We start from the raw sequence: 18392 nt of genomic DNA, 5'->3' as shown, positions 1-18392 counted from the left end.
GAACGTGTGTCCTTCAGTCTGTCTCAGTCCTCATGTTTATTACATAGTGACCTCATGCTTATTACATAGTGACCTCATGTTTATTACATAGTGACCTCATGTTTATTACATAGTGACCTCATGCTTATTACATAGTGACCTCATGCTTATTACATAGTGACCTCATGTTTATTACATAGTGACCTCATGCTTATTACATAGTGATGTCATGTTTATTACATAGTGACCTTATGCTTATTACATAGTGATGTCATGTTTATTACATAGCAGCCTCATGTTTACTACATAGTGACCTCATGTTTATTGGTGTTTGAAAAATTCACTCGAGCCGATGTAAAAATCATTAATCACAGGACATTTATTCTTGCAAGAAGGAACAGAGTTGAAACACATACAGAATATATGGATCAAGGCTGCTCGGAGATCTGTCTCTGAGTCTCTGATATTTATACTGAGTAAACAACATGCAATGTGTTGGCACAGGGTCATTTACGTCACAAAGGGTAACACATGAATTGCGTTTCACACAGCGTCGTCTACGTATCTGGACACTTTAACAATTTCTTCTAGTACAAAGGTCACTTTTATCGAAATCCAGAAGTCATGGTTGCAAATCAGGTCTGCGTAAATAAGTGTTCTTCTTAGGAGACAGCTGATACCTGATAGACAAAACAGCTGCTGAAGACGCCTGGTGTCCCAGACAAGGACACAGGCCTTACACTAGCAGAGGACATGAGCTTTTGTTAAATGTATAACATTCCTTAATCATTTAAACGCATACTAATTAGTCATTTATATTTTTTCCCAACAATTACATAGTGACATTGTGTTGATGATTTAAAGAGGAAGTGATCATTTCAGAGACTGTGAACAAAGAAGTGTGAACACCTGGAGCCCCGCGGACAGAGACACACCTGGACAGACCGAGTCTTCTGACTCCGCCCCCGCCAACAGAACTTCTCCCGGTTACACTGAGAGAGAGAGAGAGAGAGAGAGAGAGAGAGCGGGAGACAGACCAAGACAGTGATGTAACTCTACATCACATCTTTAATCTACATGATGTAACTCTACATCACATCTTTAATCTACATGATGTAACTCTACATCACATCTTTAATCTACATGATGTAACTCTATATCTTTAATCTACATGATGTAACTCTATATCACATCTTTAATCTACATGATGTAACTCTATATCACATCTTTAATCTACATGATGTAACTCTATATCTTTAATCTACATGATGTAACTCTACATCACATCTTTAATCTACATGATGTAACTCTATATCACATCTTTAATCTACATGATGTAACTCTACATCTTTAATCTACATGATGTAACTCTACATGGTGTAACTCTACATCTTTAATCTACATGATGTAACTCTACATCACATCTTTAATCTACATGATGTAACTCTATATGACATCTTTAATCTACATGATGTAACTCTACATCACATCTTTAATCTACATGATGTAACTCTACATCACATCTTTAATCTACATGATGTAACTCTACATCACATCTTTAATCTACATGGTGTAACTCTACATCTTTAACATCCTGAGCTGTGATGTTTTTACCAGGATGGTGATTCTGCGTCTCTTCAGGCGTTGACACAGTCCAGGAAGTCGACTGACTCCGTTCTTCTTCTTCAGAGAAGTGACGACGTTTGACTCAGAAATCTCAACCTGACGAACAGAAAGAAATCATTAAAAGAACATTTAAATAATTCACATTTATAAATGACAACATGAAAGCAACAACATTTACAAGCTTGTCTTCCTCCATCACTATCGTGAATCGTCCTATTCTCCATGGTGTCCTCCATGGTGTCCTCCATGGTGTCCTCCATGATGTCCTCCATGATGTCCTCCATGGTGTCCTCCATGATGTCCTTCATGGTGTCCTCCATGATGTCCTCCATGGTGTCCTGGTGTCCCTCATGGTGTCCTCCATGATGTCCTCCATGGTGTCCTCCATGATGTCCTCCATGGTGTCCTCCATGATGTCCTCCATGGTGTCCTCCATGATGTCCTCCATGGTGTCCTCCATGATGTCCTTCATGGTGTCCTCCATGATGTCCTCCATGGTGTCCTGGTGTCCCTCATGGTGTCCTCCATGATGTCCTTCATGGTGTCCTCCATGGTGTCCTGGTGTCCCTCATGGTGTCCTCCATGATGTCCTCCATGGTGTCCTCCATGGTGTTCTCCATGGTGTCCTGGTGTCCCTCATGGTGTCCCTCATGGTGTCCTCCATGATGTCCTCCATGATGTCCTCCATGGTGTCCTCCATGATGTTCTCCATGGTGTCCTGGTGTCCTCCATGATGTCCCCTATAATGTCCCTCACAGTGTCCTCACGGTGTCCTCCATGGTGTCTCTTGGAGTTTTGTGTTTCTTGATCTTTTATCGTCTTGTCATGTGATTTTATATTTTTGTAATTTTTATTATGAGAAGAGTTCCTGAGTTACAGCTGGTCTCACTCACTCACACACACTCACACACACACACACACACGCACACACACACACACACACACACACACACACACACACACACACACACACACACACACACACACACACACAGATTACAGGTTAAACTTCTTCCCAGCATGCACCTGTCCTACCTGCAGCCGAGGTGATGTTGGCGTAAAGTCGGGCAGACTGCAGTCAACTCTCTGCAGACAGACGCAGCCAATCAGCAGCAGACCCACGGCACACACCTTCAGCTTCATCTGTCAATCAATCAATCAATCAATCAATCAATCAATCAATCAATCAATCAATCAATCGATCAATCGATCATTCAATCGATCAATCGATCGATCGATCATGTGTTCATCCACAGCCTCTCTCTCTCTTCTTGTTCTCTGTGAGAATAAAAACAGAACAAACTGACTGAAGACGAACAATAATCCTCTTAGTCTGGTTTAGGAGTCACATGACCAGACTATGACATCACACTGATCTCCTCCAATCAACAGGTGAACAATGTTCATTTGAAGACAGCAGAACGAGAAGAACTCAGGAGGACAGGGGGACAGGAGGACAGGAGGACAGGGGGACCAGGGACAGGAGGACAGGAGGACCAGAGGACAGGAGGACAGGAGGACCAGGGACAGGAGGACAGGAGGACCAGGGACAGGAGGACAGGAGGACCAGAGGACAGGAGGACAGGAGGACCAGAGGACAGGAGGACAAGGGGACAGGAGGACAGGAGGACAGGGGGACCAGGAACAGGAGGACAGGAGGACCAGAGGACAGGAGGACAGGGGGACCAGGAACAGGAGGACAGGAGGACAGGGGGACAGGGGGACCAGGGACAGGAGGACAGGAGGACCAGAGGACAGGAGGACAGGAGGACCAGAGGACAGGAGGACAGGGGGACAGGGGGACCAGGAACAAGACAGGAGGAGCAGAGGACAGGAGGACAGGAGGACAGGGGGACCAGGGACAGGAGGACAGGAGGACCAGGGACAGGAGGACCAGAGGACAGGAGGACAAGGGGACAGGAGGACAGGAGGACAGGATGACGGAAAGATGGGAGGACGGGAGACTGACAAGTCCCAAGTCAAGACTGATTGTACAGGTCAAGTCTCGATTCACATTACAGTCCAGCAGGTGGTGGTAACGCACCATGACGTTGTTTCCAACTGCCATCAGAAGAAGAAGAAGAAGAAGAAGAAGAAGAAGAAGAAGAAGAAGAAGAAGAAGAAAGACACCAGAGAGGATATATGTTAAAGTAACAGGAATAGTAGAAAGAATGTAATTTTGTTTTTATTTTACTGCTAAACTACTGATCCACACTCCCGTCCAGCAGGTGGCAGTAATGCACCTTAACCGGATGTTTGCCAAACGCCATTAAAATTCGAAGAAGAGGAAGAAGAAAACTGTGAGCAAAGTAGAAGCGAGATGGCGGAGAGCAGCTCGAAGACCTCCGACAAAGAGCGAGACAAGACCCGGATCAGCATCGGCCCGGTGTTCCCGAGGTGGAGAGCCCTCCGAGCGGCTAAAGGGCTCCAGCTGGACTCGGATCTGGCTCTGCTCCTGCTCGACGCGTGAGTGTGTACTCCACCTGTGTACATGTACACGCAGTACTTTGTAGTACTAGCAGTAGGACTAGTAGTAGCATGTAGTGGCGATGGTGTCCCGGTGTAGCTGTGTAGTAAATGCTAACCTCCATCTAGCAGCTAAGCTAACCCGGAAGTATTACCGTGAGGCCTACGTTAGCTCAAGCTAGCGGCTAGCATTGCTAAGATGAAGGCCCAGTCCCGATGTCCCCCCTAAACCCTGAACCCTCAAGGACTCACTGACGTCACCTGGTGAGTGGGTGAATGTGAGTTACCATGACAACGACAACAAATAAGATGAATAATTATGGGTTTTTATTTTATTCTCCCTGATTTGAACGTCTTTCACCAGACTCTCTAATCACACACACACACACACACACACACACACACACACACACACACACACACACACACACAGGAGGAGTGTAGTAACGGTCAGACATGAATCAGTCTGTGGATCTGTTGACTCCAGGGCCTCGTTCCTCGTGGTCCACTAAGTGGATCAGATGTCCTGTTAGCAGCTCAAATGAACCCGATGGTTGAAGTCAGGTTCTCTCGGTTCCTCAAAGGCTGATCCGCTCAAACAGTCTCGTTCACTAGAACCAGACTTCAGTGATCAGGGTCGGTGGCGTGCCCGTCCTGACGAGCAGGAGATGATCATGAACTCGTGAGGAGCTCCAGACCATCATCATGACATCATCATGACATCATCTAACACCTCCACCGCTGAGAGGGCGAGACAAGAAGCACGGCGACACGTCACAGACACGTTGATGCGTCAGTGTTGGAACATGTATCGGCTCATTTTAAGCCTCATCAGCCCGACCAATCACAGGACTCGTCTTTAAACGTGCTGCTGGCAGCAGCTTCATGGAACCATCATCCAATGAGATCTAGAGACAAGAAGGATCTCAACTCTTCACCAAGAAGATCAAAACAAAGAGCATCTAACTGACACCAATGAAGAGATGCTGATGAGGGTAGATGTGCTGTATGCGCTGATAGAATACAGTTCTATAATATAGATCTATTACATATAGAACTAGGAGTTTGAATGTGTGTGTGTGTCTCTGTTCTTCATCAGTAATGATCTCTATGCTGCTCTAATAACACCGTCACATCATGATGATGCTTTACACCATCATGTAGTTCAACCAGACATCAAGAGGACACGGGAGCAAGTACACACACACACACACACACACACACACACACACACACACACACACACACACACACACACACACACACACACACACACACACACACACACACACACACGACTCAGCATGGTGACCAGTGCAACATGTTGCCATGGTGACGTGATGAACAGCACGGCGTGCAGCGGCTTCCCCGATGTTCTCTCATCACCGACGCTGTTCAACATGAAGCATCGCTCCACAGCGAGGCTGCAGCGTGTGGTGTTCAATGTCTGCTCCACAAGTCTGTAAATAAAGGATTCCTCGTCGCTCGTACAGGAAGTCATGGTGATGTGATGACGGATGTTGGCGATGTGGAAGAACTCTCTCCCTATAAAACACTGATCTGACTAATATCCTCCTTCATCAGTGATCTCTGAGGAAGAGGAGCTGAGCTAATCCAGCTAACTGAAGCTAGCCTGCAAACTTGCTTCGTGGAACCGAAAAGCCTGACTTATGTAATCTCATCCTGAAGATTATCCGGCTAACTCAGTTAGCCACGACCGGGCCCAGGTTCTTCACATGTTAAAGCTGCATTCTCTCTAGTGTCCACCAGGGGGCGACTCCTCTGGTTGTATAGAAGTCTATGAGAAAATGACTCTACTTCTCTCTTGATTTATTACCTCAGTAAACATTGTAAACATGAGTTTATGGTCTCAATCTCTAGTTTCAAGTCTTCTTCAATACAGCATGATGTTCATTTAGTAAATGATGGTCCATTTAGAGTCACAGAGACCATAAAGCAGGGGATGCTTTAGGGGCGGGGCTACACGGTGATTGACACGTCTCTACGCCACTCCTCAGTCCATATATGGTCACTTCCTGTTCACTGGTTGACGGACAAAAGGCAAGACTGGAGGCGTTAAAAGGAAAATGCTGCATTGTGTAAATGTGTTTATTGACCCACTCTTATGATTAGACACTAATTAGCTTATTTAAGATTCTTTGCTTTCACTAAACGATGATCGTGAGTCCCATAAAACTCTGTTTGTCAGTTTCGTTGCTGGCTGCTTGTTTTAGTGTTATTTTAAGAGTTTGAATGATTATCGGGATGTTTTATTTTGACCAGAATAGATCTGATTATGAAACCACGATCGATTCTTCTTGATGCATCAGAAGACTTTGTTCTCACTGTGACTGTTATTGTTTGTAAAACGCTGCATATTTGTAATGATTCATAACTAAAAACAGATGAATTTACTTCTATTATCGTTTATTAATTTAATATTAGTAACAAATAGAAGCGATGAGTCAACATTTCATCACTGCAAAGAGACCAACAGTAAAATAAATCACGTTTCCTCACGCTGTGCGTCATGTGACGAGCTGCTGTTGTTCACGACTAAATAACAAAGACTTGTAACCAATGAGCATTAAACTCTCCTCACTGACTCATGACTGCAGCTCTGCTTTGGTTCTAGAGTCCATAAAACCAGAGACATCAAAGGTGTATCTGGACTTTCACTGCCCTGTAGACTAGCACCAGAGTCTGAACCTGTAGACTAGCACCAGAGTCTGAACCTGTAGACTAGCACCAGAGTCTGAACCTGTAGGCTAGCACCAGAGTCTGAACCTGTAGACTAGCACCAGAGTCTGAACCTGTAGACTAGCACCAGAGTCTGAACCTGTAGACTAGCACCAGAGTCTGAACCTGTAGGCTAGCACCAGAGTCTGAACCTGTAGACTAGCACCAGAGTCTGAACCTGTAGACTAGCACCAGAGTCTGAACCTGTAGGCTAGCACCAGAGTCTGAACCTGTAGACTAGCACCAGAGTCTGGACCTGTAGACTAGCACCAGAGTCTGGACCTGTAGACTAGCACCAGAGTCTGAACCTGTAGATTAGCACCAGAGTCTGAACCTGTAGACTAGCACCAGAGTCTGAACCTGTAGACTAGCACCAGAGTCTGAACCTGTAGACTAGCACCAGAGTCTGAACCTGTAGGCTAGCACCAGAGTCTGAACCTGTAGGCTAGCACCAGAGTCTGAACCTGTAGACTAGCACCAGAGTCTGAACCTGTAGGCTAGCACCAGAGTCTGAACCTGTAGGCTAGCACCAGAGTCTGAACCTGGATGAGAGCTCTTACAGGGAGCCAGTGTAGAGCACGGAGAAGGGAGGTTTTGGGAGAACTTGGGGCGATTGAACACCAGACGAGCTGCAGCTTTCTGGACGAGCTCCAGAGGTCTGATGGCCGACGCCGGAGCTCCGACAAGTAGAGAGCTGCAGTAGACCAGGAGGGAGATGACCAGAGCCTGGATGAGGACCTGCTCCGTCTCCTCAGTGAGGAAGAGGAGAATCCTCCTGATGTTGTAGAGCAGGAATCTACAGGAGCGAGTAACCGATGAGATGTTTGCTGAGAACGACAGCTGGTCGTCCAGGGTCACACCCAGGTTCCTCGCAGTCCGAGTTGGCGTCACCACGGTATCATCAGAGGTGATGGACCGGTCTCGGTGCGGGCAGCCCTTCACCAGGAGGAACAGTAGCTCGGTTTGGTCCAGGTTGAGCTTGAGGTTCTGTGTCGTCATCCACTTCAAGATGTCAGCCAAGCACACAGCGATGCCTCCACTTGAGTGTCACCGGAGGAAATGACGAGACCAGCTGGGTGTCATCAGCATCACAATGGTGAGGAAAGGAAGGAGTTCAGTTGCAATAGACTGAAGAAGAGGGGATCGGATCAAGAGGGCATGTGGTGGGGCGGTTAGATGTAACGGGGTTGAGGACCTCGTTAGGGGAGCTAACGGGTTCGGAGACGGAGAGTTTTGCGATTGTGGCCGCCGCGTGAAGAGGCATTTCTTCAGCTGACGTTATGAACGCAACAACAATCGAGGTATAAAATACTTGTAATACTACTGCTATCACAACATTATACCAACTACAACCACAGACCTGTCCTTGTCCTGGCCTAAACATCTATCTCATAAAATACATTTATTTTACTTGTATTTATTTAAACAAGATGAAACCCGGTCTTGATGAGAACTCTTGTCCTATTTCAGATATGAGAAGGGCCCTTTGGCATCAAGTCCATGGAGGACTCCTCGTTTGGGAGTTGAGCCTCCTGTGGTCTCGGTGTCTGGCCGGTAAGGACTCTCTCAACCTGTGTAACCTTGTTTTCTTTCTTGCCTAACATGTCTCCTTCAATCTGGTACTTGGTTTGTCTTTCTGGTCCTTCAGTTTGGGAGCCGCTATGGACACCAGACCAAAGATGGACGACGAGATGATCCACGACGTCCCGGAGAAGCTCGGACCTGAAGAGATGCAGCTTCCTACCGAGCTTCACAAAGTGCTGAGCGAGGAAGACATCGTTGGTTCTCACGCGTCCATCGTCTACGAGGAGAGTCTTCGTCAGCTGGCGACGCTGCTTCACCTGCCGGTGAAACGCTGTCGCTACCGGATGTCCACCGGACTCATGTGCTTCGGCCTCCCCCCGTTTGAGTGTCTCATTGAACAAAGGTGTACTGCGTTTGTAGTTGAATGGGTGAGTCTCACAACCTAATGACCTTAATGTCATCAATAGAGCAGTCCATCCATTGTCTATCTTTTTGACCACTTCCTGTTCAGGTGTGTCCTCGTGGTCACGTTGTCTGGAGCTGGACCTCACAGCCGACCTTTAAGTTTGGGATGTTGGCGGGCGACTTCATGCTCGGGACGAACATCCTGTTGAGCGGGAACAACTACAGTAAAGTGGCCCTCCTGTTCCGCTTCATGAACATGGGAGTCGTCAGTCCAGCCACCTTCTCCAAGATCCAGGACACCTACTGCGTGGACGCGATCCGGGAGTTCTGGATGGAGAGGAGGTCCGAGGGCGTTCAGTGGTTACAGGGCAAAGATGTGGTCGTCGTAGGTGAGTTTGGAACAGCTGTAGTTATGTTGTCACCTTCATTGATGGACAACGTAATTGTTTTTTTTGTTCTAATTATGATTTATCTGTTTTTAGGAGGCGAAAGGAGCGATTCACCAGGTATGAAGCACAAAGCGTTGCATTTAATATTAGTACTGCACTTAAGTATAATTCTGAGGTACTTTACTTGAGTATTTCCATTGTGTGATACTTCTACTCCACTACATCTCTGAGGGAAATATCATACTTTTCACTTGAGGGCCTCTTACCAGTTGAACAAGGAAAACCGCTATAGGGAGGCGTCCAGGAGGATCCTGATCAGATGCACGAAGCACCTTTATTGGTCCCTTTTTAAACTGAAGGAGCAGCATCTCTACTCTAAGCTCCCTCCAGATGTCCGATCTCTCTCTAAGGCTGAGCCCAGACTCCCGACAAAGTAAGCTAATTTCAGCCGCTTGTATCCTTGATCTTTCAGTCACTACTCAAAGCTCATGACCACAGGTGAGGGTCTGAACGTAGATGGACCGGTAACTCAAGAGCTTTGTCTTTCGGTTCAGCTCCCTCGTCACCAAAATAGTCCGGTACAACGTCTTCATCACTGCAGACTTCGCTCCGAATCACTCGTCCATCTTACTCTTCATTTTACCCTCACTGGGGAACAAGACCCAGAGATACTTGAACTCCCTCTCTTGGAGCAGTGACTCACTACCAACCCAGAGGGTGCAATCCACCGTTATCTGGCAGAGAACCTCAGACTCGGAGGTCCTGATTCTCATCCCGACCGCTTCACACTCGGCTCCAAACCGCCCCAGCGCTGCTGAAGGTCACGTTCTGAAGGATCCAATAGAACCACATCATCTGCAAAGAGCAGAGATGCGGTCCCCAAACCGGACACTCTCCTGCCCCAGCTGGGCCTTGAAATCCTGTCCATGAAAATCACAAACCGGATCAGTGACGAGAGACGACCCTGGAAACATGTTTGACTTTGTCAACCACGGTACCCAATATCCATGTCCTTTATGACCACCTCAAAAACCTCTGCCAGACACATGGATGAGTCCTCCATCGAGTCTTCAAACTCGGCCTCCACGAGGACGTGTTGGTCGGGTTTAGGAGTTCCTTAAAGTGTTAATTCCAGCGCTCAACAATATCCCCAGTCCGGGTCCGTAGTTCTACTCTTCTGTAAAACTCAGCCTGAGACAAGCCCTGCTTTCCCTTTGTGAGTCGTGTAACTATTTGCCAGCACTTCCTTGAGACCAACTAAAAGTCCTTCTCCATGGTCTCCTCAAACTCCTCCCACACCTGGGTTTTTGCTTTGGCAGCTGCAGCCTTTCTGGCTAACTGGTACCTGTCTGCTGTTTCCAGAGACCCCTGGGCTATCTTCTTCAGCTTGACAGCTTCCTTCACTGCTGGTGTTCTTAAGGTTCTGTGCCGGTCGTAAGCTTCTGACCACGAATCCTAGCAGCTGCTTTGAACATGGCCTGCTCGGATTCCGATTCCATGTCCCCGGCCTCCCCGGGATGCAAGAACATTCCTTGAGGAGTTGAAGACCTCTTTGACAGTTCACCCTCACAACACGTTTGCGTTTTTCAGGGTCTGTCCGGCAGCCTCCCCCACCATCTGATCCAACTTTCATTGTTCTTTTTGGGATCACAATGTCAACACAGAATGTTTTGTAATCTGTGGTAACGTCTGTGACATTGTCCAGGTTCGGCTCTCCAGATAAGATATCGAAGTGTGTGCAAAGACTTTGCATTCTTCTGTCTGTGCGTCGGTAGATTTAACCAGACTCGGAGCTCTTATGTCCTCCGGCAGGTTTTTGATGAGTGGTCCGAGAGGATAGGCCTTTCTCCACTGTGGCATTGAAACCAGAGTAAGATAATGTCTGGTTGCTTCTCTCCCAAAACGGTTGGGTTTTGTAGGTGGTGAGAAGTTTGCCCAAGAACATTAGCGCCAATTATAAAAGTCCCAAGACATCATGTAGTCTCTTGTCTTGAAAATAGGGCACACCGATTGTTCACAAAGAGCCAGATCAAAAACAAGGCAGGTCAACTGAGATGTCGTGAAGTAGAAGTATTAAGTAGCATAAAAAGTATAGTACTTTAAGAAGTTCCTTTTAAGTTGTACTAGGGTAAATATACTTAGTTATGCAAACATTCCTGTTACTGCTAATAGATGAAAACTCCACGAAGCAGCTTTAACGTAAGGAAGTGTGTTTACTTTAACAGCTTTCTCTCTGTTTCAGTTTTACATTCAGATGTACGAAAAGTGATCGTTAAAGAAGAGCAGCAGGAGTGGAGCTCCAGTCTGGACCAGGAGGACCCAGACCCCCCACACATTAAAGAGGAACAGGAGGACCCAGAGCCCCCACACATTAAAGAGGACCAGGAGGACCCAGAACCCCCACACATTAAAGAGGACCAGGAGGAACTCTGGACCAGTCAGGAGGGAGAGCAGCTTCAAGGTCTGGAGGAGGCTGATATCAAGTTCTCATTCACTCCTGTGAAGAGTGAAGATGATGAAGAGGAAGCTCAGTCCTCACAGCTTCATCAAAGACAAACTGAACAGATGGAAACAGAAGCTGATGGAGAGGACTGTGGAGGACCAGAACCAGACAGGAACTCTGATCCAGAACCAGATCCTGATGAAGAAACTGGAGACTCTTTTGAACACGAGACTGATGACTGGGAGGAGACTAGAGAACCTCAGTCAGGTTTAAACTCTCTGAATAATGAGGCAGTTTTTGTCAGTGATTCAAGATGTAGTGCTGGAGAGAAACCATTTGGCTGCTCAGAGTGTGGGAAAAGATTTGGAACCAAGACGTATCTAAAGATTCACGTGAGATCTCATACAGGGGAGAAACCTTTCAGCTGCTTGTCGTGTGGTAAAGGATTCACCCGGAAAGTGTTGTTGCAGTTGCACATTAAATCTCATACAGGAGAGAAACCATTCAATTGCTCCGTTTGTGGTAAAAGTTTCACACAAGCAGGAAGTCTGACACGCCACATGCCCCTCCACACAGGGGAGAAAAGATTTAGCTGCAATGTTTGTGAAAGAAGATTCACTTGGTACACCAGCCTTAAAACACATAAATGTGCCGGTCATCCGTCCTCACAGCTTCATCAGAGACAACCTGAGGAGAACAGCGAGGCAGAACCTCCAGCCTGCAGCTCAACTGAACACAAGGACTGCAGAGGACCAGAACCAGCCAAGAACTCAGAACCAGATACTGTTGACAGGACTGGAGACTCTTCTGAGACTGATGACAGTGAGGATGACGACTGGAAGGAGACCAGAGAACCTCAGGCAGGTTTAAACTCTTCGAATGATTCTGTCAGTGATTCCAGATGTGGTACTTGTGAGAAACCATTTAGCTGCTCTCACTGTGGGAAAAGATTTGGCTTCAAGGCACATCTGAAGCGACACACAAGATCTCATACTGGAGAGAAACCATTCAGCTGTTTATTCTGTAAGAAGTCATTTGCACAAAGCGATAGTCTACAGAAACACATGAGAATACACACAGGAGAGAAACCATACAGCTGCTCACTGTGTGATAAAGCTTTCAGTGAAAATGGAAATCTGAAAGTACACATGAGATCTCACACAGGAGAGAAACCCTTCAGCTGCTCAGTTTGTAAGAAATCTTTCACAAAGAGTGATAGTTTACAGAAACACATGAGAATCCACACAGGAGAGAAACCATTCAGCTGCTCAGTGTGTGGGAAATCTTTCAGTGAAAGTGGAAATCTGAAGAGACACATGCGACTCCACACAGGAGAGAAACCATCCAGCTTCAGTGCTTGTGACTGAAGATGAATATTCACTTGGTTTTATCAGCTCAGATACTTTAAGTGTGTTTCTCGTCGGATTAGATCCAAATAGACACCCAGAACCGGATCCTGGTGATAGGACTGGAGACTCGTCTGAGACTGATGACGACTGGAAGGAGACCAGAGAACCTCAGTCAGGTATAAACTCTCTGAACAAAGTGTCTTTCAGTCATCTGAAATATATCTTCTGTCAGTGAGGGAAAAAGTTTGACAAGAAAAATCTGAAGATGCACGTGATGATTCATACAGTGGAGGAAACATGTCAGTGCACACTTCTGAGAAGCGAAAGTTAGTGCGTCAAATGTCTATCAACTTCCTGTTATTGACACAACAGCAAGTAACGTTCTCAAAAGACCAGAATAAGGTTCAAACAAGAAGTCCTGTTAATGGTCATTACCATTAAGTCTTACCTGATATGAAACACATTAATCTGTGTTTTAATATGAAGACAAATGTGTCAGAGTATAAAATGTTTGGTAAGATTATTTTTCGGCTGTTTGCTTTGACACATTTCATTCTGACACGTTAAGGTTTGACATATTAATAAAATGGGAGAGTTTTTGTATCAGAAGTGAAACTGAAGTTTTATCAACGAGGGACATAAACATATTGTGATAGTCGCTGTTGTATTTCCCTTGAATAACTAACCTGAGCTAGCCCGAACTATAAACCTGAACCAGCTCTCTAGTAGGGTAATATGGTTCTATGAGCTCTTTAAGGTATGATGGTGCTCTCTAGTAGGGTAATATGGTTCTATGAGCTCTTTAAGGTATGATGGTGCTCTCTAGTAGGGTAATATGGTTCTATGAGCTCTTTAAGGTATGATGGTGCTCTCTAGTAGGGTAATATGGTTCTATGAGCTCTTTAGGGTATGATGGCGCTCTCTAGTAGGATAATATGGTTCTATGAGCTCTTTAAGGTATGATGGCGCTCTCATTGATTTGTTATGGATCGACTTGTTTGTGACATAAGAGAAGAAATAAACAAACAGTTAATAACAGTCTTGAACCTTCTATTTTGTAATATTGGCATAAAGGAGCAGCCTCTAATCTGGGGAAGACGGGATGGAGAGGAGTCCTCAGAGGACAGAATGTTGCTATGGTAACAATAGAACCTCCCAAGCCAATAATTAATTTAGCAAATTAATCTTCAGCCTCTTGACACCAAAATATCCAGAAACAAGAAGAGCTTCTTCCTGCAGGACGTCACAACTAAAAGTCGACTCCGCCTCCAAATCCACTTCTGGAACATTTGAACGAGACGGCAGAGAAACAGCAGCGAGTGTAAACGCCCGTAGTTTGATGTCATTGTTTGCTCTGAAATATGTTAAACTAATGTAACACATGCTTAAGTTTATTAAATGGTGTCGTACAGCATCAGTTATTCATCATTTGTTCATGACATCATTGTTATTGTTCGGATGATCATTTCAACAACCAAGTCATCGGAATACGGCCGCGTACGGTCTGATGGACTTTTTAAAAGAAGAAGCTTGTATACAGCAAACAAATTACTTTCATTAATATACTTTAGAAGAGTATTGCACAACACAAAGTTAAAAGGCAAATTAGAAATATCCATTCCTACCATCACCCAAAACAAAGTATCCTGTAGAGCGTGTGACAGTAATTACTATTTCTTTGAGTAACTGATGGTTATTGATGTATTAACTCATCCAGACTTACCTGAGGGAGGACACAGCCTCTTTGTAGATCCTGCTGTTCTTCAGGACTCTGGTGTCATGGACGGAGCCAGAATTCCCACAAAGGTGTTGAAGAAGAGGCCCTTCCCCATCTATGACCATAGGTGAACTCTTGGGGTGATGACTCACTCCAAACCCGGAGGGTCCAATCCACCGGCAGTGAATCATGGCCTCAGACTTGGAGGTTCTGACTCTCATCCTAAATGCTTCACATTTTACAAAACGTCTCAGTGCTGCTGAAGTTCTTTACGTTACAGTCATTAGACGCTTTTATCCAAAGCAACTTAAAATTCAGATTCTATCAGATTTCTACACCGTAGGCACAGCTAACAGGAGCAATTTTGGGGTTAAGTGTCTTGCTCAAGGACACATCAACATGTGACTAGTGTAGCCTGAGCTGGGGATCGAACCGCCAATCCTCTGATTGAAAAACAGCTATCCACTTCGCCACAGTTACCCTAGATCATGTTCTGAAGGAGCCAACCGGACCACATCGTTTGCAAAGAGACAATTCTGAGGTCCCCAAACCGGCTTCTCTCCTTCCCCCGACAAGAGGAAACCACGGAGAAGGCCGACGCCCACTGAGCCCAGAGGCCATTCAAACGGAAACGGCAAAAGGTACTTTTTCACGACGGCTATTTTGGTTGTGTTGATATGATTGTGTTATGTAACAGAGTTGTTATTCTTATATTACAAAAAAGAAAAGACATGGCTGATACACACTGTCAAACCGTATATAGTGTTTGCTACCGACTCTCAATCGTGTTACGTTAACTTAAAGCTAGCATAACATTAGCTTGATAATAGTATAACGTAAAATGTATTTTTTGTGTAAAATGTTTAGTTGACGTTCTATAATTGATTTGAACCTGAAGATGTCACTTGTATTCTAAAGTGTGCCGCTTCAATTTAATTAACTTTTATTATTCTACTGCAAAGCAAGAAACTGTCTGTAAATGAACGAACAACAAAGGCTCAAGTTCAAGTTCTTTATTTTTATGATGCACAAAAATAAGACAGAAGTAGTCGATGGCTCATTAAATATGTACAACAAAGAAAATTGTCCCAACGAAGACATTGACTGGTTATGTTGTCTCGTCTAAATGAAGACATCTCAAACAACGTCAACTTTGCATTAAGTGTCATAATTTACTGAATGACGACAGTCATCATTCACTCATTTCAGTGTTTAAGTCTAATCATCAACACTGATTGGACATAAAAAAAACTCTCGTAACCATTTGAAATACTGAACCTTAGAAAACATAGGAACTAAATTTACTACAACTAAAAACTAAAGTTTATGCCAGATCTACGTTGTTGCTCATATAAGAAGTTGTTATTTCCATGTATTCAGTGGAGCTGCTGGCTGGAGGCTCTTCCGCTCTGTTCTCGGTCTGATGAAGATGAAGCTGTGAGGACCGATGGCCGACACACTGATGGTTCCTGAGCTGGTCGTACCAGGTGAACCCTCGGTCACAAACACTGCAGGAGAATCTTTTCTCTCCGGTGTGATTCATCGTGTGATTCTTCAGTTGTGCTTTGGTTAGAAATCTTTTCTCACACACCGAGCAGCTGAACGGTTTCTCTCCTGTGTGGATTCCCATGTGTGTCTGTAAACTTCCCGTCTGTGTGAAAGACTTCCTACAAACTGAGCATTTGAATGGTTTCTCTCCCGTGTGACATCTCATGTGCACCTTAAGAGACGAACGTACGTTGAAAGCTTTACCACACAGAGAGCAGCTGAATGGTTTCTCTCCTGTGTGAGTTCTCGTGTGTCTATTCAGATTTCCTTTGTGGCTAAATCTTTTCCCACACTGAGAGCAGCTGAATGGTTTCTTACTAGAAACTTCTTCATTGTTCAGAGAGTTTAAACCTGACTGAGGTTCTCTGATCTCCTTCCAACCATCACTGTCCTCAGGTTCAGAAGAGTCTCCAGTCTTCTCATCAGTATCTGGTTTTGGATGTCTATCTGGATCTGAGTTCCTGTCTGGTTCTGGTCCTCCACAGTCCTCTCCATCAGCTTCTTGTTCCAACTGTTCAGTTTGTCTTTGATGAAGCTGTGAGGACTGAGGACCAACACATTTATGGTTCTTGATCTGATGATGCCAGAAAAATGTTTTGGTACAAACACTGCAGCTGAACGGTTTCTCTCCCGTGTGGATTCTCATGTGCGTCTGTAAACTTCCACTCTGTGTGAAAGATTTCTCACAAACTGAGCAGCTGAATGGTTTCTCTCCTGTGTGAGATCTCATGTGTACCTTTAGATTTCTCCTGATGCCAAATCGTTTCCCGCACTCAGAGCAGCTGAATGAATTCTCACTAGAAACGTCCTCATTATTCAGAGAGTTTAAACCTGACTGAGGTTCTCTGGTCTCCTTCCAACCATCACTATCATCAGTCTCAGGTTCAGAAGAGTCTCCAGTCTTGTCATCAGTAACTGGTTCTGGATGTCTATCTGGATCTGAGTTCCTGTCTGGTTCTGGTCCTCCACAGTCCTCTCCGTCAGCTTCTGGAGGTTCTGTCTCTCTGCTCTCCTCAGCTGGAGTTTGATAAAGCTGTGAGGAATAACGACCAACACATCTGTGGTTTCTGAACGTGTTGTACCAGGTGAATCTTTGTTCACAATCTCTGCAGGTGTAGAATTTCTTCTTTGTGTGGACTTCCAGATGTTTTGTCAGATATCTCCTCCATGCAAACTCTTCACCACAAGTTGGGCATCTGAACCGCGTTCGTCTCGTGTGGATCCTCATGTGTTGAACCAAAGACTCGCTGTCACTGCAGTCTGTGTTACACACTGAGCAGCCGAACGGTTTCTCCCTTGAATGACATGTCATGTGAGAACGTAAGCTTTCCTGCTCGTTAAATATTTGACCACAAAGTGAGCAGCCGAATGGTTTCTCTCCTGTGGGGGCGTTCTTGTGTGTCAGCAGAGTGAGACTGTCTTCAGATCTTTCGTGACACTCAGAGGAGCTGAAAGGTTTCATGTCAGTGTTACATCCTGGATCTCTGACAGAGACCTCCTCACTGTTCAGATGCTTCAGACCTGATTGAGGTCGATCACCTTCAACTCTGTCATCAGTCTTGGGTTCAGTTTCAGCCTCGTCATCAGAGCAGCTGAATGGTTTCTTGTTGCTATTAAATCCATCATTTACAGAGACTTTTTTATTTCTCTGGTACGTGAACCCTGACTGATGTTTCCTGGTCTCTTTCCAAAACTCAACGTCAACACTGTCATCAGGTTCAGAGGACGGTTCAGTCTTGACATCAGCATCTGGTTCTGGATGTCTATGTGGATCTGAGTTCCTGTCTGGTTCTGTCTCTTTGTTCTCCTCAGTTTGTCTTTGATGAAGCTGTGAGGACTGATGACCGACACATTTATGATCTTTGACCTGGTAACGCCAGACAAATGTTTCCTTACAAACACTGCAGCTGAATCTTTTCTCTTCTGTGTGACGTGTCAAATGTTTCTCTAAGTCTTCACTTTGTAGAAAAGATTTCTTACAAACTGAGCATCTAAAAGGTTTCTCTCCTGTGTGAGATCTCATGTGCATCTTCAGATGTGTCTGTTTCCTAAATCTTTTCCCACACTCAGAGCAGCTAAATAGTTTCTCACTAGAAATATCATCATTATTCAGAGAGTATAAACCTGACTGAGGTTCTCTGGTCTCCTTCCAGTCATCACTGTTATAAGTCTCAGGTTCAGAAGAGTCTCCAGTCTTGTCATCAGGA

At 45.2% G+C, this 18392-nt stretch overlaps 2 protein-coding genes across 2 annotated transcripts; one reads left to right on the top strand and one right to left on the bottom strand.

Annotated features, from left to right (window-relative positions):
* Positions 1-3711: 3711 nt before the first annotated feature.
* Positions 3712-14297, top strand: LOC306708658 (uncharacterized protein). Its single transcript, XM_079176545.1, has 6 exons — positions 3712-4071; positions 8281-8364; positions 8459-8762; positions 8846-9128; positions 9222-9245; positions 11371-14297. The coding sequence occupies exons 1-6, from the start codon at positions 3926-3928 to the stop codon at positions 12936-12938; spliced, it is 2409 nt and encodes an 802-aa protein (XP_079032671.1). The 5' UTR covers positions 3712-3925; the 3' UTR covers positions 12939-14297.
* Positions 14298-15961: 1664 nt separating this feature from the next.
* LOC306708510 (uncharacterized protein) lies at positions 15962-17715 on the bottom strand (the record flags this gene model as incomplete). Its single annotated transcript, XM_079176352.1, has 1 exon — positions 15962-17715. Exon 1 carries the CDS (start codon positions 17645-17647, stop codon positions 15962-15964), a length of 1686 nt encoding a protein of 561 aa, XP_079032478.1. The 5' UTR covers positions 17648-17715.
* Positions 17716-18392: the final 677 nt, after the last annotated feature.

Source organism: Pholis gunnellus (genome assembly GCF_910591455.1).
Source record: "Pholis gunnellus genome assembly, chromosome: 16".
NCBI lineage: Eukaryota > Metazoa > Chordata > Actinopteri > Perciformes > Pholidae > Pholis > Pholis gunnellus.
Note: the sequence above shows the minus strand (reverse complement) of the source record. Positions and strands in the feature narration are given on the sequence as shown.